Raw genomic sequence first — 23,139 nt, 5'->3', positions numbered from 1 at the left:
GGAGTGGAGTGTAAGTGGGGATACCAGGGGAAGGGGGAGCAGTCCTCTGAGGGTGGAATAGAAACCCGTAACCCAGCTCTAAGGGGATCCGAGGGCCACAGACCCCCTCGGAGAGTGGGGTCTGCAGCTGAAAATGCGAGGCAGAGCCTTACACCTGACCCCTCGCCAACACCAGCATCCACCAGCTTATTCTCTTGGCCCTGGACTGGCCATCACCCCACGGGCAAGGGCAGGGGCTCTTGGAGGAATGGTGGGGACAGAGGAACCCACATGCCATGGTCCCCAAGCTGCGTGCACCCCGTGGGAGGGCGCAGGGGGAGCAGAGCTCTGTGTCATCAATGAAAACAGGTTTTCAAAAGGCAACGTCTTCTGCCTCTATTGGGCTCCAGTTCCTTCTTGAGGAAGCGTATCTGCTCTCCTCTGCCCGTTTGTCAAAAGCCTTTAAAAACGCCAACGGGCAGACCCGCCTAGCTCCGCGATGCCTTGTCTTTTCGTCTTGGACTCAGTTTGGTTCTCACGGCACTCGCTTTCGACCTGGGAGGGAAACACGGTCTCCTGGACGACACCCCCCGGGGTTTCGCTGCCCCGTGTTCCTCGGAAATGCAGTCTGGAAGCCCACCTTACCGCCAGGTGACATCTGTGTGCACAGAGGTCGGACCCTCGACCGGGAGTCTGGCACTGTTATGGGCTGCATGTTCGTGTCCCCCACACCCCAAATGTGTATGTGGAGTTCCCGGCCCCCCGAGGTGATGGTACAGGAGGTGCGGCCATTACGGGGTGCTTAGGTCACAAGGCAGAGGGTCACGATGAGACGGGCGCCCACGCAAGCCAGTCGGCGATCGAGAAGCAATCCCATGCTCTCCTGGACGAGAGGTCGTGAGAAGCTGGCCCTCGGGAGCCCAGGAGAGGGTCCTCACCAGACCCCGCCCAGCCGGCCCCCAGAGCTCGGACTTCTGGCTTCCAGACCGTGAGAAATAAATCAGTGCCATTTGGAAGCTACGGGGACGGGCTTCTCAGAGCTCACCGGGGCCGTTTGGGCGCTGAGGATGCCCCATCCCAACGCCTCCTGGCAGCTTATTCATGTGCTCACTTATTTCCTTCCTCTCAGGTCAATGAAGTCTACACGTAAACAGGCTATTCTGGGTACTCAGGGTGGGCCTGACTCGATCAGGTGAAGGCTGAGGCGCAGGACGGAGGCTTCCCTGAGGAGGAAGGAGTTCCACCTGAGCACGGACGCCACGGATCGGGCAGAGCTGCTGCCGTCCCTCCCGACTGCCCAGCCTGCCCTGCCAGCTCCGAGACCGTAGAACACACGTATCCACACTCATCCCCGCCTTCTGTCTGATGGATCCTGACAGATGCAGGCAAGGAGGGGGCCCGGCAGCCCCAGGGGTCCCAGGAGCAGTGGACTCCCCAGTTCCTGGCCATCAGGACACCTGCAAGGAGGACATGCATGGCCCAGGGCGCTGCTCAGCCCAGAGTTCCCTCATCTCCCTAGAATGGCTTGCTTCAGGGTCCAAGAGATACCAAGAGCCTTTGCACGACGACAGAGCTGGGCCCTTCTCTAGAAGACCGTGGGGCCTCCCTGACCCCCAGGGACCCCTCGCCCACCCGCTGGGAGGCTGAATTCCAGCCCGGCCTGTCCTGGGGGTCATAGTCCTCTGGCGACGCTGCTTGTGGACCTCTCCATGCACGGCCGGGCCCCAGAGTCATCGGAGGGCCTTGCTGGGAGAACGAGGTCACCGGACACGGCAAAGCCTCGCTTTCCCACAGCTGCCCGGCGATGACTGCCTGCATGCCGCTCACAGGCCAGCCTCAGAGACAGAGCGTAAAGCCGGGTGGGCAATGCCCTGTGGGCTGGAAGATGCCGGAGGGGAGGAGCAGCGGCCGAGGGAATCAGAGACGGGGACGCGTGCCCCAGAATGCTTGGAGATGGCTCCTCGGGCCACGCTGGGTCTCGAGGACAAGCAGGAAGGCCCCAGGGACAACAGCAACTCACTTTCTGTCCTTTTGAGAACTCACCCTGTGCCTCCCGTTTTCCTAAGTGCCTCCATCTGCACGCAGCCCCAAAACGGGAGCCCCCTCATTGTCACCTCCGTCCTGCAGACACTGGAAGGTACGGAGAAGGTAAACCCCTGCCCCCAATCCATGCAGCCAGCCAGGGGCGGGACCGCAGTGTAGACAGGGGCAGCCCCAAGACTGCGTGGGCAGGAGAGGGGCGTCCCAGCACCAGGCAAAACCTCCTTCCCCACGGCTGGATTCAGAGAACGTGGCTGAGGTGTCTGTGTCCGTGAAGCCGGGAGACGGAAGGTATAATAAACTCTGGTTTGAGTAAAAATAAAATATTTAAACTTCAAATAACGCCATGAGCGTTAACAGAGCTCCTCTTCTGTTTTTCAGTATTTAAGTGAACCCTTGGGGGAAAAAAGAAAAAGAAAAACCCATCAAACCACGCACGTAAGAATGCATCAGGCCCGCAGAGCCCGTCTGCGAAAAATGCTAACACTTTGCTCATTGTGAATATGTTTTGCATTCGTTTTGATTTTTTTAAACATGATTTATCTCGGTTCCTGAGTTTGAGGCACCCCTCAAACTTTGCGAAGCCAGGAAGGTGCCTCATCTGTGTGCCACGGCCCCAGGCAGCCCTCTGCAGGGCTGGGGTGTGGGGGTGCAGGGCAGAGTCAAGGAAAGACATTGGAAAGCAATCTCGTGTCAACGTGTGTCAGGGCTGCCAGCCTGGAGACAAGGGCATCCTCAGGAAGCCTGATGAGCTGGTCAGGCGGGAAGGGACAGGGCCCGCTGAGGCCGGAGTCACAGGGCTCCCAGGATCGAGCGGCAGGTCAGAGCTGCCCGGGGAGCCCAGCCTGGATCCAGGGGCCGGCGCGGGTGGACGCTGGGAGTTCATGGGGTTGGAGGGGCGGGACTCATGAAGGCTGTGGAGCCAAACTTTACAGGAAACAGGGGATCCTCATCCTTCAAAGCGAAGTGCTTGAAACCACCTTCCCCAGTCTCAGCAGGGTGGGGCCCAGCGAGAGGACTCCAACAGCCCCCCCCCCCCCACCGGGAAATCAAACACAGAGTCCTACAGCTAGTATCCGAGACAGGGTAACAGCAGACCCTGTGCTTCCAGTTCCCGTCTCTGACGTCCAGGGACCCACGCTTGGTTCCCAAGGACCCCCCCCCGGGAAGCCATGGTTCCCCTCTTGTCTGTGCAGAAAAGCCCGCGATCTCACACTGACACCCCAACAAATAATTTCTTCCAAAGCAACACCCCAGGCATCACCCAGCCTCACACTCCATTGTCCTCGCCTGTCCCAGAGGGACGGGCTCCGCTAAGCATTTGCCTTCAGAGCCGGACCCAGGACATCCCAGGCTGCGGGAGGAACAGCGTCTGAGTCAGAAAAACCCTCGAGGTCCTCTCGAAGGAGCGAGGCACCAACGGCAGGAAGGCAAGAATGAATGCTCACGGCATCCGTGCACGGGTGAACGGACAAGCGGGCGGGGACACATTCCCCAGGAGGGTGGTGGCCCAGTCACAAGGGAGTACTAACCCCCCCACACACACACACACACATGCACACACACAGACACACACAGCGTGATGCCGGAGGCATCGGAGGCCTTATTACGGATTTCTCTCTTGGCTCACCTGACTATCCCCAATCTCGTGAGACTCCCATGAGCCTTAAATTAAGAGGGAGCTGCTGCGCCATTGTGATGAGCCCGTCTAAATTCAGATCCCATGCTCTGCTGGAAATCAGAGGGCACGGTCGGGGGCTAGTAATAGAATTTTACAAGATTCGGTAGATAACGTGTGTGTGGAACCCCCGAGACTCTACGTACCTGGCTTTTCTGGGTAGAATCACGACTACATAGCCGTATACATCAGGCACAGCATGGGGCGAGCAATGCTAGGAGAAGGGACCCACTGGGCTGGGGCTTGTCCCGCCCTCTTCCTCCTCCTCCTCCTTTTCCCTCTGCCCTGAATTTCCTTCCTGTCCCTGCTCCGCAGGAAGATGGCAGGGACGCCTCCCCCAGCTCAGGCATCATCCCCAGACTGACAGCTCCACGGGCGAGGGCTGCCGGTGCCCATGACCGTGGCCGGCACCTGCCCTCCGGATCCTGCCTGCACGTCCCCAGCACTCAACAGGGTTTTTTGGAAAAATTCACAGGTGAACAAATGAGCCACGGAGAGTGACCACCAGACCAGCTGAGCTCACTCTTCGAGGGATAATCTCCACGCAGGGAAGTGGAAGTCTACCAAAGGGACCTGTCTCGGTCCCGCCCAGGACCGCGTCTCAAAGGGGAAAGCAGTCCGTGAAAAGTTTGTGTACCGAGCACGGACGGCCTGGACGTCCACCGCCCAGAAAGAAGTCTCCAGTGTGAACCGTGAGAAGGGAGGAAAGATCGATCTGCTGCTTCTCATCAGGTAGAAACGGAAAACAAGCTTTGTTTTCCTCCAGCCCCAGCAACAAAAGAGCAAATGAATGGTTCCTGTCCGGGACCCAGTGCTCCCTCCCTACGCCCCACGGGGCCCAGCTCGGGAAGGTGCCCTCTGCACAGACAAGGAGGCCCCGAGGGAAGGCAGGCACACCTCCTCACCTGTCCATCCGCGTGAGCACACGCGTGTGTAAGCACCTGAGCATCTACGCCCGCGCCGCTCACTCACACGGGCCCCCACCCCCTGCAGACGCCCGGCGTGAGGAGCTTGTGGAATCCGGCCACAGGGCTGTGCTGGTGTGTGGCTGGCTGATGAAGGACCAGACGGATGGGAAGTCTGCCGAGCTCCGAGGTCTGCAGCCTTGTCTGGCTCCCCCGGGGGCTCCCCTCCCTCGAGGCCGCTTAAACGCCTGCGGACACACACACACTTAGGAAACCCTCTCTACCCACCTGGGGATATCTACTGCGCTGGCTTCGTACTTCTGCCGCAACAAATGCCCACAAACTTCGTGGCTCAGAAAGACACAAACGTATCAGGTCACGGTGCTGGGGGTGGGAAGTCCAAAATGGGTTGAAATGGGCTAAAATCCAAGTGGGGGCAGGGCAGCGTTGCCCGCTCCCAGCCGCTGGAGGCTGAGGGATCCTAGCGGGTCCCCGCGGCTCTGACGCCCTCCCTGCCTCCTGCACTCCCGAGGACCCATGCTGCCACCCAGCCCTCCCATGCAAAGCGGGACCATCTCGCATCTCAGGTTCCAAAGAGGCACAATCTCACCAGGCACGCTTACATGCTCCTGGGTTCCGGGGATCAGGACCCCGCGTCTCCGAGAGACTACAGATCTGTGTCTCACACACACGTATCCACAGCAAGAGCCGGAGACTTTCCTGATCAAGACTGCGGGCTTTCCCATTGGGCGTCCCACCAACTTCCAACCCTGGCTCTGCCTCCTGGGGCTGCATGACCTGGGGCTCCTTTCAAGCCCTGTCTCAGCCATGGTTTTGTCATCTGGAAAATGCGACAACCTTCTGCATTAAAAGCGTGTCTTTTTACTCCAATGCCCGACATCTGGGGCCTCCCACGACCAGCCCGTTCCCAGGGCCAAGTAAGCACTTGCCTGCGACAGAGGTTTCCATGTGCAAACAGACCACCCCCCAGGGCCCGTGCACCCCGCCACCTGCTCTGTGAGGCTCCCACACCCAGGGCCAAGCCTCCCCTGCCCCTGGACCCCAGAGGCGGTGGAAAGTATTTGAACTTGCCAATCCCAGACCTGCCTCACCTTTCCTCACCATGGAGAGCCCAGCAAAGGATCTTGTCCACATCTCCCCCAGTGCTTCCCCAGGTGGCCCTGCATGGCAGGGCACGGCCCCTCCTCTTCAGAACCGTGAGCAACAGACTATCTTTTCAATAGTAATCATCTCCTCGTCTGTTGGTTGGCCTGACCTGAACAATAACAGAGCTACATTTTTTTAAAGATTTTATTTACTTATTTGACACAGAGAGATCACAAGCAGGCAGAGAGGCAGGCAGAGAGAGAGGGAGAAGCAGGCTCCCCACTGAGCAGAGAGCCTGATGCGGGGCTCGATCCCAGGACCCTGAGATCATGACCTGAGCTGAAGGCAGAGGCTTAACCCACTGAGCCACCCAGGAGCCCCACAAAGCTACATTTTATGGGAGAATTATATTATGAGACTGTCGCAAGGTTTCAGTGGGATGGTACAGGCCAAGTGATTGGTCGAACGCCCAACCAACAGTCAGCTATCGCTGGGAAGCCACCCACAAAATCTTGGGGAGCCTTGAACTTGGTCTTCTCCCTGAGGCTGTGTCATAACGGCCACACCTTCCGTTAGTGAGGAAGCCTTCAGTTTTCCAACCTGGCAACTTCTGGGTTTGAAACTCTGCCTGCCAACTGGCCAACCCCTCCCGGAGTTTATGTCTTTCACATGCACTTAGCCTCCGCCAGCCCGCTCTTTCAACGCCTCGTCTCAAAATCTCTTCCCCCAACGGGACAGGTGCTCTGAGTGCACTTTTGTACCGTGTGTCTCCCCACTGCAGAACATGAGTTCTGAAAGCCGTTGAACACCGCTGAACACTGGCCTTGCCACGCCCACCCAGGCTCAAGGCCGATGCACATGCCTCGGGTTTCTGCTGGGGGAGCTCTTGGCCTCAGTGCACCAGAGAGCTTCTGCTGTGGAACAAACACAAGACCTCAGGGCCGTACAGTGACAGGTATGTGGTCTCCCTCACTCCCATCTGGGCTGGAGACGGAGCAGCAAGGAAGCACTGGCCGGACCATAGTGCCATCTGCCACAGGGAGTCGTGAGTTCTCAGTGTCCATAGCAACCACGCCAGCTCCCACCACACAACGGTTAAACTGTGCACGGGCCACGCCTCCATCAGCCCTTCACAGTGAGGCCTTAGAAAATCCCTTAACCTCTCCAGGAGTCCTTGTCTGAAGAGTCCACCTCTGCCGGGACCAGAAAGCCACATGCCGGAGCAGCGGTTGCCCCACCGGGGCCTGCAGCTGACCCTTGAGGGCCCCCCCACTGCCAGGCCTGCACTAGAGCTCAGAATCACTCCCCGCGGTGCTGCGTGTAGAAGGCTGCACAGCCGAGTGGGCAGAAGCCCGGACGCCCCTGGATCTGAGCCCCAGCTGCAGCCCCTTCTGGCCACATCACATGGGGCAAGCCACAGGCCACTAAACCACATGTGCCTCGGTTTCCCCATCTGCAAAATGGGAACACCAGTAGTAAGCATTTCGGAATGGCTGTGAGAATGCCATGTTTTACAAAGTGTGTGACTCAGAGCCATGTCCAGCCCGTAGTAGGACCCTATAAATATTAGCTGTTGCCTATGATTACTGTATTCCCTTAAAACAAGGGGAAGGGCACCAATTTGGAGAGGTGTACTCCATGCAGCCCTGCCCCTGCCCTGCGGCGAGGATGCCATGGCATCGGGCACAGCGGATAAACCCAGGAGGCGGCAAGGGACCCCGAGGACGTGTGTTCAGTCTGCTCTGGGAAACCCCAGCACATGATCGTCAAGAAGGACCCAGAGGTCTTGGGAACCCGTTTCCAGCAGGGAGAAGCTGCTGGGCCCAAAGTTTCCGAGGCTTTTCCGTCCGTGTGTGTGTGTGTGTGTGTCTGTGTGTGTGTGCGACTCATTCAGAGCAGTGGTGATGGATGAGGGGCGCGTGCAGCAGCGGAGGAAGGTGGCACATTCCTGCTTCGGGTGAAGGGAGGGCTCCGCACCATTGTCTGCGGCGGCTGCGGGTGGGAACGCGCTTGCTTGCAAGTCAGCGGTAATTAACTCAGCCCGGGATGAGAAATGCGGTGTGTATGAAAACGTCGCACCACCCGTGTAATAATAAATCATTAGCAGATGCTGCGGGGATGCGGGTCGTTATTGATGACTTTGGGGAGACAAAGGTGTGTGCGGGAAATGTCGGATTCCGGGCAGCTCAGCTCCTGCCCGCCTGGCTGGCCACGCCCGGGGGCCTCGGCACTGGCGCGAGAAGCAGGGAAGCACCGGGCACCTGCAGACCCGACCTGGTTCGTCCACATTAGCAGCCGCTGTGCTCCTAGGATGGGGAGGTGGACGCCTCCCCCGGGGCCCCTCCTGCAGAGACGCTGCTCTAGGACTCCCCCCATGGCCAAGTCCTGAGGGCACACCGGCTTGGGCGCGGCCCCTCCCACCGCAGCATCCTCCCCCTGCCAGGTGCTGGAGGGCAGAACATCACAGGTGGGAAGCATCTTCATCTGGGCCCCAGGCTGAGGGGAGCTGATGGCACAAATCCCTGCATGTCACAAGCCCTTACTCCATCCCCCTTCTCCTTCCCTGTGGTCCTGCCTCCACCAAATCCCGGGCGCCTTCAGGCCAGAGAAACCAGAGCTCACACCCACGCTTACTTACTGTGTGACTGTGGGCAAGTTGCTGGGCCTCTCTGAGCCTGTGTAACCACCTACAATTCTAAGGATTAAGTGAGACAATGCAACACGCCTGGTCTAGAACCCGGCACTGTTTAAGGGTCACTCAGATGTGAAGTTTCCCTCATTCGCTGTCCTCAGCGCAAACCCCTTTCTCCGGTCCAATATGGGCTCCGTTAGCCCTTCTGCTCTCCCAACAGAGCCTTTCCTCCAATCTGCCCTCATCAGCCCCTGTTGTAATGAAATCAAAGTGTCCCACATCCGGCACCTTCTCGGGAAGTGCCATCTCTTGTACGGCCGCGTGGAAACGGCCAGTTCCCTGCCTCCCATCTCCTCGCTGTGCTCACCGGTCGCACTGACGGCTGCAAATTTGTTTGCTGCTTCCCTTCGGCGTGGGAAGGCTCCGCTGACTTTCCTTCCCCTGCTGCCCGTGCGACTCATTCTGACCCCTGGGACCACAGCGCAGGCGAGAGGGGAAGACATTTGGAAGTGTTGTGTGTGCTGGCGCCCATCTTCTCTTTCTGCTCTTGGGACCTGGGACAGCCCGGCAGCCAGCCCCGCCCAGCCCGTGGGAAGGGAGGGTCCCCTGTCACCCCAGTCACCGCAGCAAAGACATCAGAAACCACTCATCCCCAGTGGCCCGGCAGCTGACCAGGGCCCTCCTGCTGAGCACAGCCTGCACAGTGGACCCACAAAACCCACGGGAACTAAACAACAATGATGTTTTCTGGCTTTGCCACAACAGCAACACAGTCTCCGTGTAGCACTTGGGAGTGTGGGAGGGCTCTGAGGAGTCTGACTCCACCAGCCCCGTCCCAAGGTCCTCGCCCGTGGCTGAGTGACGGGCAGGCGTGAGCCCCCTGTACTTACGAATCATTTTCCAGGAGCCGTCTCTTCCTCTGGGGTGTCCAACGGGCAGACATGAAGCCAGAAACTGCTGCTTCTTTTTTGCCTTAGTAAGCGAAGCGGTCTGAAAGCCAGACAAAGACGAAGCAAGAGGAGAACATGGAAAATCGGGTGCTGGCGCTGCTGCAGAGCGCCAACCCTCCACGCCACCGGACCTCACGCTCTGTGAGCTGGTCTTTACTGTTCAAGCTTTCTGAGCCTGGTTGTGCTGACCCTACAGCCAAAAGGTACCCTCCCTGGTGCATCTCCTCCTCCAGGGCGAGGAATGGACGTCCCCCTAACGACTGTGCATCCCACCCAAGCTTCTGCGCTCCGAGAGCACTCCTCCCGTCCCACCCAACAGCCAGTCGAAGACCCTGGTCAAGGGGTAAGTGCCTCCCTCCCAAGCCAGTGCATCTCTTCCCTGAGAATGCTTTGAGTCACATGACATGGAGTCAGTCTCTTTGGTGTTTAAAGCGATCAGAAGTGAGACTCCACAGTGTCCCACCACTTAAAGAAAGTTGCCCATCGCGGAAACGGCAGACGGAGCGGATATGCCCAAGAGGCAAAGCAGGGGGACAGGGCCGGAGAATGTCCTTGGTTCCCTGCGCTCTTGGGACCAAGTCTCTACACTGCAGTCTTCCAGCCCCAGCTCCCAGACACAGCCTCCCGGTCCCGCCCTGCGCAGTCCAGGACCTTGCCTGCTGACCCTCATCTCGTTGCAGACCCCCGAGCTTTGCCAGAACTGAACACCCCGTCACTCACCATGGGCGCTCACAGAGAGCTCCGGTCGATCGGCACCTTGTCCCCCCTGGCTCCCACTGCTCCCGCACTCCCTATCTGGCGGGAGCCACACCGGAAGCAAATAAGTCAGCTCAGTACAGGGAGTCCTGCCCTCCAAACCAGGGTGTCGTAAGAGCCCGCGGAGAAGCACCCCCCAGACAACGTGCTGCAGAGTGGCCGACACCCGAGTTCAGGCTTGAAGAGTTAACGAGAACCTGGAGACAAAGTGTGACCCGTGCAGAGTCACACGAGTGTCACTCGTAGCTCATCGAATGCCTGTCGAGCCCCTGCCATGTTCCGGGTATCCTTATGAGCCCAGAGAATGGGGGACACAGTCCTGCACAATCATGCCCCTTTCCAGACAAGGCTGTGAGCTCCGCCTCTGCTGGGGGGATGAGAACCACCTTAACACCTTAGCGACCCATGAATCGTCCCTGTCCCTTGTCCCAGCCACAGGGACACACTGATCCACCGGCCGGTATGTCGGTAACATTTCAAATTCATCCACTCTCGCCCTCACGTTGCTCATCTCGGGAGATCCGCCAACCTTCCGAGATCCTTCCAGATAGGAACGATCGCACAGTGCATTTGCCATCCCACTCAGGCGGGCGTTACCTGCGGCAGGAGAGAGGGCTGCCCCCTGGAGTCTTCATCTGAGTCCAGGAGGGCCTGCCCTGGCCTTAAACCGCTCCCTCACCCACCGCAGCGGAACCCGGACTACATGCCTGACGTTGGCTCTGGCAGCATATGCAGACAGGACGAACTCTGCCCTTGATGAGTTCTGTACCCAGCCAGACCCACAGAGGTGGCGACCAATCCCGCCTGGGAGGGAGGGGAACGTTTCTGAAAGAAGGGGCCATTCAGGCTGGCTCGTAGTGGACAAGTAGGAGTTTTCAGGGTGGATCTGTGGAAGGGAGCCCCGAACACAGCAGCCTGGGTAGAGCATGAGAGTCCGGGAACATGGGAGCACAGGGGTGCGGCTGCTGCTTGGGGCCCACGGGGGCTGAAAAGGTGGGCAGGGGCCACCAATAACCAAATATGTGGTTATCGGGACCCCAAAACATGTGGAGAAGCCGCCCAGTTTTATCTTCCAGCCGAGTGTGCCTCAGGCTCCAGGTAGCGTCCGTTTTGGGTAAATAACTCAAAGCCCCATCTTCAGGACCCCGCACACGACTTCTCACTCCAGGAGCACTGATTTATGGACATGGCATTCGAACACAAAAGGCTCTGATTCTCCTTTTTAAAGAAATAAATAAGGAGGAAGCCAGCAGGAGCACAGGGGATACGCACGCGACAGGAGCCCCACGGGCGATCGGGGATGAACGCACAGGATGCCCACGCGGCCCAACCCGAGAGAAGCCCCCGGCTGCCTGCTCCCTGAGCCCCATCCTGAGCTGCAGAGGGGGACAGAAGGGCCCCTTGGCCTCCTGGATAGGAGCCCTGCCCCCGCCACGCGGGAAGCTAGCCTGGCGCACCCACAGGACCCGAGCCCACGCAGCTGGGTTTCCCCTCCCATGAGGCCTCGCTGGTTTCTTCAAATCCAGACTCTTCATGAGTGCGGACCCCCTTCTGTGGCAGCAGCGGGGTCCCCAGGGTCAGAGAAGCCTCCAGTCTTCAGCCTCAGTTTCTCGCCTCTAACATGGGGTCAGTAACGAGCAGGTGTCGTGGGACAAGAGAAGGCTCTGCAAGGCTCCTGGACGCACTTGTCTTTGGCTCGGATCGTGCACGAGGGGGCTGGGCACCTCTTGCCCTCTTTGTCTGGGGCCGTCGGTCTCTTTCACGTTCTTTGTGCCTATCAGTGGTGTAACGCGGGGACTTACTTTTGTAGAGACGCCGTCGTCATACACAACGTTAGCTGGACGTTTCTTTCCTCTGCACTGAGAAGGTCAGTAACTCGAGTGTCAGGGGAGGTGGGGCGAGCAGGCTTTCCGGTTACGCTGTCAGTAAGAATATAACCGGCCCCATATTTTGGCAAAAATGCGTAAATATATAAACAGATTTCAGATATATATTTACACACACCCTGAAATCCAGCGATCAGACCTTCAGAGCAAAAAAGCACAATGTTGCAACGTGTCTTTTGGAAATAATGTAAACGTCTGTCCCTATCGGAAGGCATCAATTATCGTGCTTCCCTACAAATAAAGTTTTACACAACCATTTTCTCAAAACTGCCATATGGGCAGACTTGGAAAGATGTCTCCAACATACTGTAAATTGAAAAGGGAAGTTGGCCACAATATGTGTAGTGTTAATACCCGTTTTTTATTTTAGAAGCCACACGTAATAAAACCCAGCTAATGATTTGCTGAGTACGTATCCCTTGCTGGGCACGTGCCTAAGTATTTCCTCCACAGCAAGCTCACAAGGCGAGCACCATCGTCCCATGTGTCAGAAGAGGAAACTGAGGCACAGAGTTTGGCGACCATCCAGGGCTGTAAGGTTAGAGGGCCAGAGCCTGGATGGAGCGCGGACGCCGGTCCCCGAGCCGCCGTCCGCAGCCACAGCTCCACGTCTCCCAAGCAAGAAGAAGGTCTCGCTCCAGGAGGAGGAGGAGGAGGGGCCTTTCTCCACCCACGTCGCCCACGTTCATGTTGTTTGGGTTTGTTACAATGAGCATGTAATTGAAAAATAAAAATTTTGTAGAAGCACTCAGCCAAGTGGAATCCTTCCCTGGGACGGGAGCCAGGAGGGGTGGAGGGGACCGCAGACGCTGTCCTCAGACTGGGCTGTGCTCAAAGCCGACCACGTGGGTCCCCCGACACCCACCTTCCTCATCCACAAGGGGCCATGCCAGGGGAGGGACCACCGTCAGCAGGAGACAGTCTGAGTCCCACCCCGCTGGGTGGCTCTGACAAGACACTGGACCTCTCTGTGCCCCCATTTCCCTCCAAAGGAGCTTTGACGACGTCTTCACTGCGGGCTCACTGAGGGGCCAGGGTCGGAGGCCACAGCTCTGTCCCATGCTCCCCCATGCACCAGGGGACCTGGCATCCCACGGTCTCTTGGCTGACCTCGTCGGGGAAGGTTTACCCATCCCGTGGGGTCCACATCCAGCTCTCGGGTCCAAACTCGATTCCGAGCGGGGGCTTTCACAATGCTGTTAGGGAATCGGAAGCCCAGTGACTTCCCCGGACTCCACGCCCTATCTTGTGGCCAGGAACAAGAGGAGCCGGACGAGGTCTGTCTGTTCCCAGTGCGCCCGGTGCCCTGGTCTCCGCGACTGCTGTTCTGAGTCTCGCCCGTGCTTGGAAGAAGCGGTTTGCCTCAAGGTTCCCTCCCAGTGTGTCTGGGGACCTCCAGGACAGCGGAATGCAAACCTGGGGGTGTGGAAAGGGCAGAGACTGTGGGGTCGGACTTCAGAAACCCAGACAAGGGGGCGCCTGGGTGGCTCAGTTGGTGAAGCCTCTGCCTTTGGCTCAGGTCATGATCTCAGGGTCCTGGGATCGAGCCCCGCATCGGGCTCCCTGCTCGGCCGGGAGCCTGCTTCTCCTTCTGCCGCTACCCCTGCTCACGCTCTAAATTAAAAGAGAAAAGAAAACCCAGACCGGAGGTCACCTCCGTGAGCCGTAGGCGGAAGGGCTAGGAAGCATTTGGGCCCCTTTGCCGTCTCTGCCTTGACCTTAGCACAGCACGAGTGTTAGTTCCCCAGATAAGGATACCCAGCTAATGCCTCAGATTCCACAGCCACACCCTCCGCCCCGCCCTGCAGGAGGCCCTCCTAGCACCGAGGGTTCCATCGTTGAGACTCTGCCTGAGGCTCGGAGCTGCCCCGGGCTCTGTGAGCTCCAACCGTCCAGTGTGCCTTCGCCACGCCTCCAGCTTCAACGACACCCTTCAGAGGGAGCCGCAGGGGCACCGGATGGCACTAGGAGTTCCAGGAAAGCAGCCAGACTAGTTCAGTTAAAAAGGAACTTAGCTGTATAGAGACGCCACCCTCACATGCGTTCCCAGACGACCCGCACGCCCCCAGCTCCGCAGCAGCGTCCCTCTGCACCCCGATGGCCCACAGAGTCCCCGAGCCACAGCCACCATCGCTGTGGGGGACGGAGCCCTCGGCCCAGCGCAAACACACCGCTCAGAGCCAGCCTGGACCTCCTCCCCCTTCTGCGCCCAACACAGCTTCCCGGGGCCCCCATTGCCCAATCAGGGGGAGCCCCAGGGAGCTCCCAGCATCCTGGTCAGGAGCACGGCCTGTCCATCCGCCCAGTTCCTCAGCCGGATTGTGCGGATTGTCGGAGGAACCATCGCCAGGGCCGGCCTCCCCCTGAGCCCCGCTGTCCCGCCTCCCCTTAGCAGACAGGGCCGTCCTCCCAGGCTGTCTGTCTGACTCTGCCACTTTCCTCTCTCAGCACCCCACCGCCCTCAGGAGGACGGTCCCCCCAGAGTGGAGCAGATCCAGCCTCTCAGGATGTCTCCACCAGCCCCAGACCTCTGCAGCCCATCCTATTGCCCCTCAGGACAACCCGCCTGCTCCAGCTCCCACCGCAGGCCCTGCCGTCCCCCTCCCTCCAGGCCTTCGGTGCCCCCATCCCCCACTGCTCCCTCTTCTCCCAACAAGTAGTCCCCAGGCCTCTTTCCCTCACTCTCCTTTGGCTGTTTCCCTCTAGTCTCCTGCCAGACAGAGACCAGCGGCCAAGGGCCAGGGGACACAGCTTATGGGAGAAGGGTGAGTGACACTGGCCAGTTCAGGGACCAAGGGACACACCTACCCTCACTCTGCTCCACTCTCCTTAGAGTTTCAGAGCCTCTGGTGTGACCTTTCTCTGCCTCCGTCCTTCTAGCATCTGCCCCCGCTGAAGCAGTCTCTGTGTCTGTCCAATTAACTCTGCAACCCTGTAAGTATTTCCTATGCACCAGCACACGCCAGCACTCTGCAGGACAGGAGACGAGGGGAATAGGGAGACAAATAAGAAACAGGGCACCTAGGTGGCTCAGTGGGTTAAAGCCTCTGCCTTCAGTTCAGGTCATGATCCCAGGGTCCTGGGATCGAGCCCCACGTCAGGCTTTCTGCTCAGCAGGGAGCCTGCTTCCCCCCCACTGCCTGTCTCTCTGCCTACTTGTGATCTCTCTCTGTGTGTCAAATAAATAAATGGAAACCTTAAAAAAAAAAAAAAGCAATAGGAGCTTGGCAGATCGGAGAAGGCTTCCTGGAGAAGGTGGCATCTGAACTTTCTCCAGGACCCACCTGCCAAACTGCCCTCTCCGGTCTGAGGTTTGCTCCCCGGACATACCTTTTGCTCCGGATCCAAGCCTCCTCCCTCACTGTCTTCACCTGGTATCCCACGACGGTCCCAGACAGTGGAAGCGAGACGGAGGTGGGCCCTCCCCTCCTGCTCCTCAGGGAGCCTTCACTGAGCCACCCTGGGGGCTGAGAACCACATCTGCATTTCCCACATCCTCTGCACAGTCATGCACAACTGGAAATGATGCCTCTTGGACAGGCTGCCTCCTCCGTGCCTGGAACCGTGTGGGCCACCGTGAGCCCTCAGGGGCCGGCGAAGCACGTCCCCCAACTCCCAGTTCTTGCCTCGAGCCCCCACGAACGCCCGGCTGGCTCCTCCGGGCCATCTCTACCCACAGTGACTGCAGGCACAGGAGGTGAGGGGGAATTCAAAACTTCACAGAGGCAGACGAGCTCTGCACATTTAACCCATTTGGTTCCAGGTTGCCCTGACCCAGCAGGGCCCTCCAGGGGGTCACCAGGGGCACAGTCATGCTGTCAAGGGAGGACGTAATTCAGCAAACACGTGTTAGCAGCAGGTTCTGCGGCAAAGGCCCGGGAAGAAAGCAAGAAGGCAAACGTCCACTTGTGGCTGAAGGCAGCTGCGTGTGGGTGGGGAACCGAGGCAGCTCCGGGAGGCTGGCTCCTTGCCCTACCATTCATTCATCCCTTTGTTCAATGGACAGGTAGTGAGCTTCTGGCCCTTGCCACCACCTTTCTGCAGCAGGGGCTGGGCCAGGGTTCTGAGCAGGAGAGACGGAAACCCTGCCCTGAGCGCAGTGACAGCCCGGGAAGCAGAGAGGCAAGACGGGAGGACAGGGGTGGGTCCTCCTTGCGGGCTGTGCCCAGCAGCCGTGCCAGGAAGACTGGGTCAGAGGGCCTTGGCCTGAAGGCTCGGGGCCATGCGTCCTTGAGAGGGCGGACCCGGCTCACGTGCAGGATCCACGGGGCGGGGGGCCCTGTCCTGCGCTCTGACCCCAAGGGGCCGGCGTGGGGGCCCAGGAGACACTTGAAAGTGGACAGCTCCTTCCTCCGCGCTCTGGGACCGAGACAGGAATCAGGAGAGGACAGACCTGGTCCTCGCAGCGCAGTCATCCCCGGGGCCAGCTCTGGGCTCCCAGAAGGGCCTCCTCATGGTCGCAGAGCCCTCCCAGGCCGCTGGGAGAAGCCCGCGGTCTTATTCTCCTGATCTGTCACCACCTGTTGGCCGAAGAAGAAGACGTCGGCAGGAAGAGAGCCTGAGCGATGGAGTCTCATGACCAGTTGGCACAGGGATTTGTGCTGCTGTAAGGAGGCTTAGCGGGGCTGCCGCGAGGGGCCTCATTAATTCTCCAGGCTGAGCCCCAGACGGCAGAGGATTTGGCCTGTTCTCGCAGGCTGCTTACCTCCCGGAACTACAGCCGCACTCGACACCTCGGACTGGGCAGAAGTCCAACCCCAGAGCTAATCCCAGATCCCGCTGCTGCTAGAGTGCCCCTGCTCTGATGGACAGCGGCAGGGCCGGAGACACTCACAGGTCACCGCCTCACCTCTGTATGCTCCAGCTCAAAGCTCCACTTGTAGGGGGCGGAGGAGGGGAGGGGCATTGACCTAGTGTAAGGGACTCAGGTGTGCCTCAGGAAGGCTCGGGCCTCCCCCAGCGTGAGGGCCCGAGCAAGCAGCCAGTGCCCCCCAGCTCAGGAAGCCACCTTGCAGAAGCAGAAACCTGATGGTGCAGACACAGAAAGCAGGTCGGGGTCTCAGGGAGGGAGGAGGGCAGCTCTACAAGGGATGAGGAATCAAGCCTTCTGCTATTCGGGGCAATCATCCCAAGAGGATGGGAGCACCTGTGCAAAGGCCCTGGGGTCAGAGCATTCTTCACGTGTTCAAGGAACAGGAAACCAGCGGGGACAGAGATAGGAGAGGAAGAGAGGCATCAGGCGTCAGATCATACAGGGCACTGGTGGGACTTCAGCTTTTACACCGAGAGAAATGGGGAGTATTGCAAGGTTTGAGCGGAGATATGACCTGGCCTGGTTGATGTTTTACGGGGTAATTCTGCCTGCCAGACAGACAGGAGGATAATAAATCTGTTGGAGACAGGCATGGCTCATCACCTGAGGACACACGTGTGGCATCCCGGAGGTGGTGGGAGACACAGCAGGGGATACACGGGGCTTCAGAGGCTCTGGTCTCAGCTGCACAATGAGAATGAGAACCGCCCCCCCCCCAGCTGAGAAAAATATGGGAAGATAAAGCGAGCGGCTCAGCAAACCTCTGCCTGAAGCAGGTCCCTTTAGATAGATGCCCCCACCCGGCCCTCACACCCCCAGGACCCCTGCCAGAAACACCAGCTCTACCATTTCCCATCCTCACGGCCCGTCTCATTCTGGGAGGACTGGTAGGCACACGCGCACCCACGTGAAGACGTCAAGTGAAATTAAAACTCCGTGACGTCGCCACGTGAAGCAGGCACAGTTACAGTGAGGGCAGGGGCGGGACGTAAGAGCAAACTAGACGTCAGGGGTACGTGCGGCATTTCTAAGACACGGGCAGAATGTGTGACTTGAAAACGTGCCCGGGGACAAACCTAAGACGCACAACGTCACACCACCAGGTGCTCCAAAGGGAAGCCCAAGGGCATTCCCAAGAAACACACGTTTCTGGACCAAAATTTCAAATGTGTGTTCTCCTCAATCCAGAAGCTTCTCTTCTTGGAGGAGCTCAGAGGTGTGCTGGAGGACACCCGTACACGCAACGGCATTCGTTCAATCCCAGCAGGATGCGGAGGAAAACTAGCTGAACCCTCACCCCAGCGGACCGAGCACATAAATCACAATGCGGCTCACGGCCCGGGATCCCCTGCTGGGTCCGCAGGATGGACCACGCGCCACATGGGGGATTCAGGAAGGAACGGACGCCTGGCCTGCTCTGGGGGCTGGGGGGCATGGGGGAAGCCTGCTCTCTTCCTGGGGGTCTGGGGCCATACTGCGCCGCCTCAGACACAGGGAGGGGCTGGGGAATCCTGGGCCTGGGGGTGATGGGACTAGTTGGAAGGACACCAGGCATGTTAATTTTTAATAGGAACTAGCATTATTTAATAGAATAAAATAAATGAAATAAAATATGGTTAATGTGCTCCTAAAGGCACCAGAACCATTCAGACCCAGAGGGAGCTCACCTTCGGGTCTTCCGGCCCCAGGGGAAGGACCTGGTTTCCAGGCACAGAAAGGCCGCCAGTGCCATCCAGTGGCCATGGTGAGTGCTGTTCAGAGGGATGAGGAAGCCTGAAGTTAGGCATGGACAGAGCTGCTCCACGGCCAGTACCGTTGGAGGCACAGGTGCTCCTGGTGAGCAAAGTGGTCTCAGTGCCCCGTGTTCAGGGAGCTAACATCCTATTGGCAGGTGAGGGTAACACGAAACCAACAAGTACACCTCTGAGGCCAGACGGTGCAGACACAGAAAACAGGTTGGGGGTCTCAGGGAGTGAAGAGGGCAGCTCTACAGGGGGTGAGGAATCAAGCCTTCTGCTCTCCGGGGCAATCATCCCAAGAGGATGGGGGCACCTGTGCAAAGGCCCTGAGGTCAGAGCATTCTTCGTGTGTTCAAGGAACAGAAAGGAGACCAGCGGGGACAGAGGTAGGAGAGAAAGTCAGAGAGGTGTCAGGTGTCAGATCATACGGGGCACTGGTGGGACTTTGGCTTTTACTCCAAGAGAAATGGGGAGTATTGCAAGGTTTTGAGCAGAGATGTGACCTGGACTGGTTGATGTTTTAAGAGGGTAATTCTGCCTGCCAGACAGACAGGAGACAGATAGCCAAGGGACAACATCAAAGCTTGGAGGGCGGTTAGGAGGCTACTGCAATAGTCTGGGTACAAGATGAGGGTGACTACTCCAGGGCAGGACCTGTGGGCACAGTGAGGAATCAGGTTCTGGACATGGGGTTTGAGGGAAAGAGATGTGTTGTATTAAAGGTAAATATCTGGATTCTGTCCCCAGTTCCCGGCACACAGCTCCTAGCAAATAATCACAAATAAACCTGAAAAGGGGCCGGGGGGGCGGGGTATGGCTGAATTTGTCGTCAAATCTGGCAGAGGGGCAGGTGACAGCCGGGGGGGGCAGTCTTGTGGGGCTGAGCCTTAAACCCTCAGAGCCTGAGCTAACCCCAGCTTACCTCCCACCGTCCAGGGCCCTGGGGTCCCTCGTGGAGGGCTCTGATCCCCCAACAGGAGCAAACCGAGGCTGGGAGGAAGGAAGTGCCAGAGGTGGCGGTGTGCAGAAGGGCGGTCGCTGTGTCAAACCACGGGGTCTCCAGAAACCGCCAGGCAACAGGGATCAGCTGCTCACGCCTCCGCTCCATGGAGAGACCCTAATTTCTGCCAACTGACAAACGAGGAAGAAAGCCTGTGCCTGTCTCCCCCGAGGCCCGGCTCTGTGGCCATGGGGCAGGGACCGTTTTGCTTTCTGGCAGCAGTGTCTCCTGGCTGAGCGCCAGCAAGCAGCCCGTCCTGGCTGAAACGCCCACCTGAGTGCCCTCGTGGCTAGCAGGACGGGCCATGGGGCTCAGGCAGGCTGGCCACCCCGGAGAGGCTGGGGATAGGCTCCCTGGCCCGGCCGGAGTGGTTTGGGAAGGAGTTCCCCTGGTGACTCACGGGCCCCCACCCATCCCAAGAGTCCACATCCTGGCTGCCAGCCAGAATGGCACTGGGTGCCACGTGGTTCTTGGCCCCGCCTCACCCCAGGGCGGCCTGTCTGGGCCCAGAACCGCCCTGAGGAGGTGGCCCCTCCCCTGTCCCAGGCACACCCAGCCTGGTTTCCTCTGCAGGGGTTCGTGGCTTCCGTTCTCACTCTGGCTCTTCTCCGTGGACCGTGCCCCACGGCTGAGTGGGGCCTGCAGGGGGGCCTGGGAGCGCTTGGCTCTGAGCTCAGTCAGGAGAGGACCACCAGGAGCAGAGAGGGTGAGCGTCTCTGGCACATCCGTCCACTCTGCTGGCCGGCCGCACCCCACTCCAGCGCCCTGACCGAGCACAGAGCTCCTTCTTCCTGGGGCCTTTCCTCGCTCTCCCACCACCCCCACCCCCTCGCTCTCCACAGAGGCTCTGGGGTTCACACAACGGGGTTCTGAGTGCTGCGTAGGAGTCTGCCAGGTGCAGAGGAATGGTCGCAGTGGGGGACAGGGGAGGGACAAAGAGGAAGGGATGCCACTGTCCTCCCTCTGCCTGACGCCCCCCTGCACCCCCCCAGCCCCGCCCCCGTGGACAACCCTAAGGGCGTCCGCAGGGCAGAGATGGCCAGCGGAGTCGAGTGGCGGCTGGCCCGGTACCTGGATGTGTTGGAAAAGGAGGAGCTGAAGGAGTTCCAGCTTCGGCTGCCTGAGAAGCCCCTCGGCGGGCCCCCACTCCACCTCACCCCGGCTTGTGGGCAGCAGCCAGGAGGCCTGGAGGTGGCCTCACAGCTGGTGGCTCAGTACGGGGAGCAGCAGGCCTGGGACCTGGCCCTCCACACCTGGGAGCAGATGGGCCTGAGCCAGCTCTGCGCCCAGGCCCGGGGAGAGGCGGCCTTGATGCCAGGTGAGCGAAAAATCCCCCTCTGTCCACGGGCCTGGCCCCTGACCCCCGGGGGGCCCCCACCCTGGAGCCCCCTCCAGGCCTTCCTCTGGGCAGCGACTCTGGACCCTTCTCCTGGCCAAGTGCATTTCTAGGCCCGCATGGGTTCCCCAGGGCGCCTGGGAGGAGGGGCTGACGTCTGGAGACGGGGGAGGGAGGCCCACACAGGGGCTTGGTGCCGGCTCCCAGGTGCGCTCCTAGGTGCATACGCTCCGCTGCGCTGGCGGTGTAGACCCCGGAGCTGCACAGGTGTTAACCCCGCAAGCCCCATCCCGCCTCTACCTGTTCGGACTGTGAGAGCGATCATGGAGTCATCCGCGGGAAACATTTAGCACAGAGCCTGACACCTCGTGAGTGCCCCAGAAATCCGGTCTCCATGGCTCACGGGGTCCCTGGCCTCTCCGGGCCTCTCCCGGTGGAGACAGCAGAGCAGCTCCATGCCCAGAGCCTCGGTCCCCAAGTCCTGGCCCGCCCGGCGACAAGCCCCCACCTCTGTCTGCTGCCCGCAGCTGAGTATTCCTGGTTGCCCTGCTCCCCGAGCGCACCCAGCATGCAGTCACCCAGCGGGCCCACCTCCACCAAGGTGCTGTCATTTGTCCAGGACCCACCGACTGGGAGTTGGAGACAGCTGCGGGGCAAATTCAGACGCAGCCTTCAGAACCGTAAGCCTGGCCCGGGATCTCCGGCTGGTTCCTCCCAGATGAGCCTGAGGCTGCACGGGGCTCTGGGTGGGGCAAAGGGGAAGGCAGCAGGGTGGGGGAGCCAGGCTGGGGTGGTGGAGGCAGGCAGCCTGGAAGTGATCTTCTGGAAGGTTCCAGCGCTGAGGTGACAGCCCGTTCCAAGTGAGAGATGGGGACAGGAGACCCAGGTGGGGCGACCGGCGCATTACCGGGCCCGAGCTTCATGGGCAACACGGCCCTTCCCCGGGCAGAGCTTAGCAGGTTGTCTTGGAACTGAAGATCCTCGGGGCCACGGTGGTCTAGAAGGTTCCACGGTGGACCCTACTCTCCAGATGAGCCCCAGAGGAGGCCAGGCTCATTCCTCAGCTCCCGTAGTCCCCTCTCCTGACGTCTTGTATTTCGACTTCCACCATCCTGAGTCACCCAAGCCAAAGATCTTTTTTTTCTTTTAAAAATTTTTTTATTTTAGGAAGGGGACAGGGGGGTAGGAGCAGAAGGGAAGAATCTCGAGCAGGCTCTGCACTGAGCGAGGAGCCCAGCACCAGGCTCAAGCAGACAACCCTGAGATCACGACCTGAGCCAGGATCAAAGTCATGCTCTGATTCTCCCGACAGCCCCATCCGGGAACTCTTGCCCAGGCTTCAGATCATAACCACATCTGGGCTCTGAGAGGCCCCTCTACCCAGTGTGGAAGTGCTGGTCCACGCTCACGCAGTGCTTGCAGACAGACCCAGAGCTGGAACCTGGAACCAGCTGCCGCTCTGTGGAAGGCCCCGTTGCTGATCTTGCAGTGCCTCTGCTCTCCCTCCCCCTGGTGCCCAGCATCCCTCTCCTCTCCTGAGCTCGAGCTCCAATGCCCTCCTTTCCCCTGACACCTGCTTTCTTTTTTTTTTTTTCCTGCTTTCTGTGTGACCGAAGCAAGTCACTTCATCCCCACCGTGTTTCCGCTTCCCCCTCTAAGCCTTCACACTCCTCAGTGCAGCTCTACTGACAAATGGTGTTGTGGGGGTTAGACCAGTCCCATGTCCCCCCACAAAGGCCTTCTGGTGCCTCCACCAGCATCCGTCTCCCCGCCCCACCCCATGCAGCACCTGGTTCCACTGTTTCTCCCCTGATGACCAGCCGCCCTGTCCCAACTTGCTGGCCCTGTGTTTAGATGCTGCTTGCTAACTACTTGTCCTAGAACTGAGGCTCCTGACCCCACCAAGTGGCTTCTCAGCGTCTCTCTACCTAATGCCGGAAGGAAGTTCCAGGCCAGCTACTAAGAGGATAAAGCCGTGTCTCTATCTTTATGATTCTTTTTGGCAATAGTTTTATTGAGACAGAACTCACCCATTTAGAGCGTCCAACTCAGTGGTTGCCGCCATCGATGTTAGAAGATTTTCATCACCCTCTAAAAGAACACCTTACCCACATCCTCTAAACAAACAAACAAACAAACAAACACCCTACCCACTCCCGAGAGAAACGAAAACACCTTCACACAAAAACATGTCTGTGAATTTTCATTGTACCATTACTCAACAAAGGCAAAAACCATCAACAACCCAAATGTGTATCCTCTAATGGACCAGTAAAATACAGTTTCCACGTACACAGAAGTTACGTTCCCATGAAAAA

At 59.1% G+C, this 23,139-nt stretch overlaps 1 protein-coding gene and 3 long non-coding RNA genes across 10 annotated transcripts in view; 1 reads left to right on the top strand and 3 right to left on the bottom strand.

The window, feature by feature from the left end:
- Positions 1 to 936: 936 nt before the first annotated feature.
- LOC125087388 (uncharacterized) lies at positions 937 to 21,266 on the bottom strand. The gene is made up of 3 exons (XR_007123424.1): positions 21,087 to 21,266; positions 7,923 to 7,932; positions 937 to 950 (listed from the first exon to the last, which is right to left on the bottom strand). It is a non-coding gene; the product is annotated as an uncharacterized LOC125087388 (long non-coding RNA).
- LOC125087387 (uncharacterized) lies at positions 8,354 to 11,960 on the bottom strand. Its single transcript, XR_007123423.1, has 4 exons — positions 11,850 to 11,960; positions 10,012 to 11,265; positions 8,709 to 9,331; positions 8,354 to 8,592 (listed from the first exon to the last, which is right to left on the bottom strand). It is a non-coding gene; the product is annotated as an uncharacterized LOC125087387 (long non-coding RNA).
- On the bottom strand, positions 15,070 to 20,054 carry LOC125087386 (uncharacterized). The gene is made up of 4 exons (XR_007123422.1): positions 19,408 to 20,054; positions 18,414 to 18,579; positions 15,264 to 16,453; positions 15,070 to 15,102 (listed from the first exon to the last, which is right to left on the bottom strand). It is a non-coding gene; the product is annotated as an uncharacterized LOC125087386 (long non-coding RNA).
- Positions 20,065 to 23,139, top strand: part of NLRP1 (NLR family pyrin domain containing 1) — a 33,763-nt gene continuing 30,688 nt past the window's right edge. For 2 of the 7 annotated variants that reach the window (XR_007123420.1, XM_047707631.1), the window contains exons 1-3: positions 20,116 to 20,380; positions 20,478 to 20,803; positions 21,349 to 21,501. Coding sequence is in view for 6 of the 7 variants with exons in the window: in XM_047707631.1 (XP_047563587.1) it covers positions 20,521 to 20,803; positions 21,349 to 21,501 (436 nt within the window). In the remaining variant the exon portion in view is untranslated. Of the gene's footprint in view, positions 20,381 to 20,477; positions 20,804 to 21,348; positions 21,502 to 23,139 lie in introns of all 7 variants that reach the window. The other 5 variants (XM_047707627.1, XM_047707632.1, XM_047707628.1 and 2 more) reach the window with 5 other exon arrangements.

This window comes from Lutra lutra, chromosome 16 (genome assembly GCF_902655055.1).
Source record: "Lutra lutra chromosome 16, mLutLut1.2, whole genome shotgun sequence".
Taxonomy (NCBI): Eukaryota; Metazoa; Chordata; class Mammalia; order Carnivora; family Mustelidae; genus Lutra; species Lutra lutra.
Note: the sequence above shows the minus strand (reverse complement) of the source record. Positions and strands in the feature narration are given on the sequence as shown.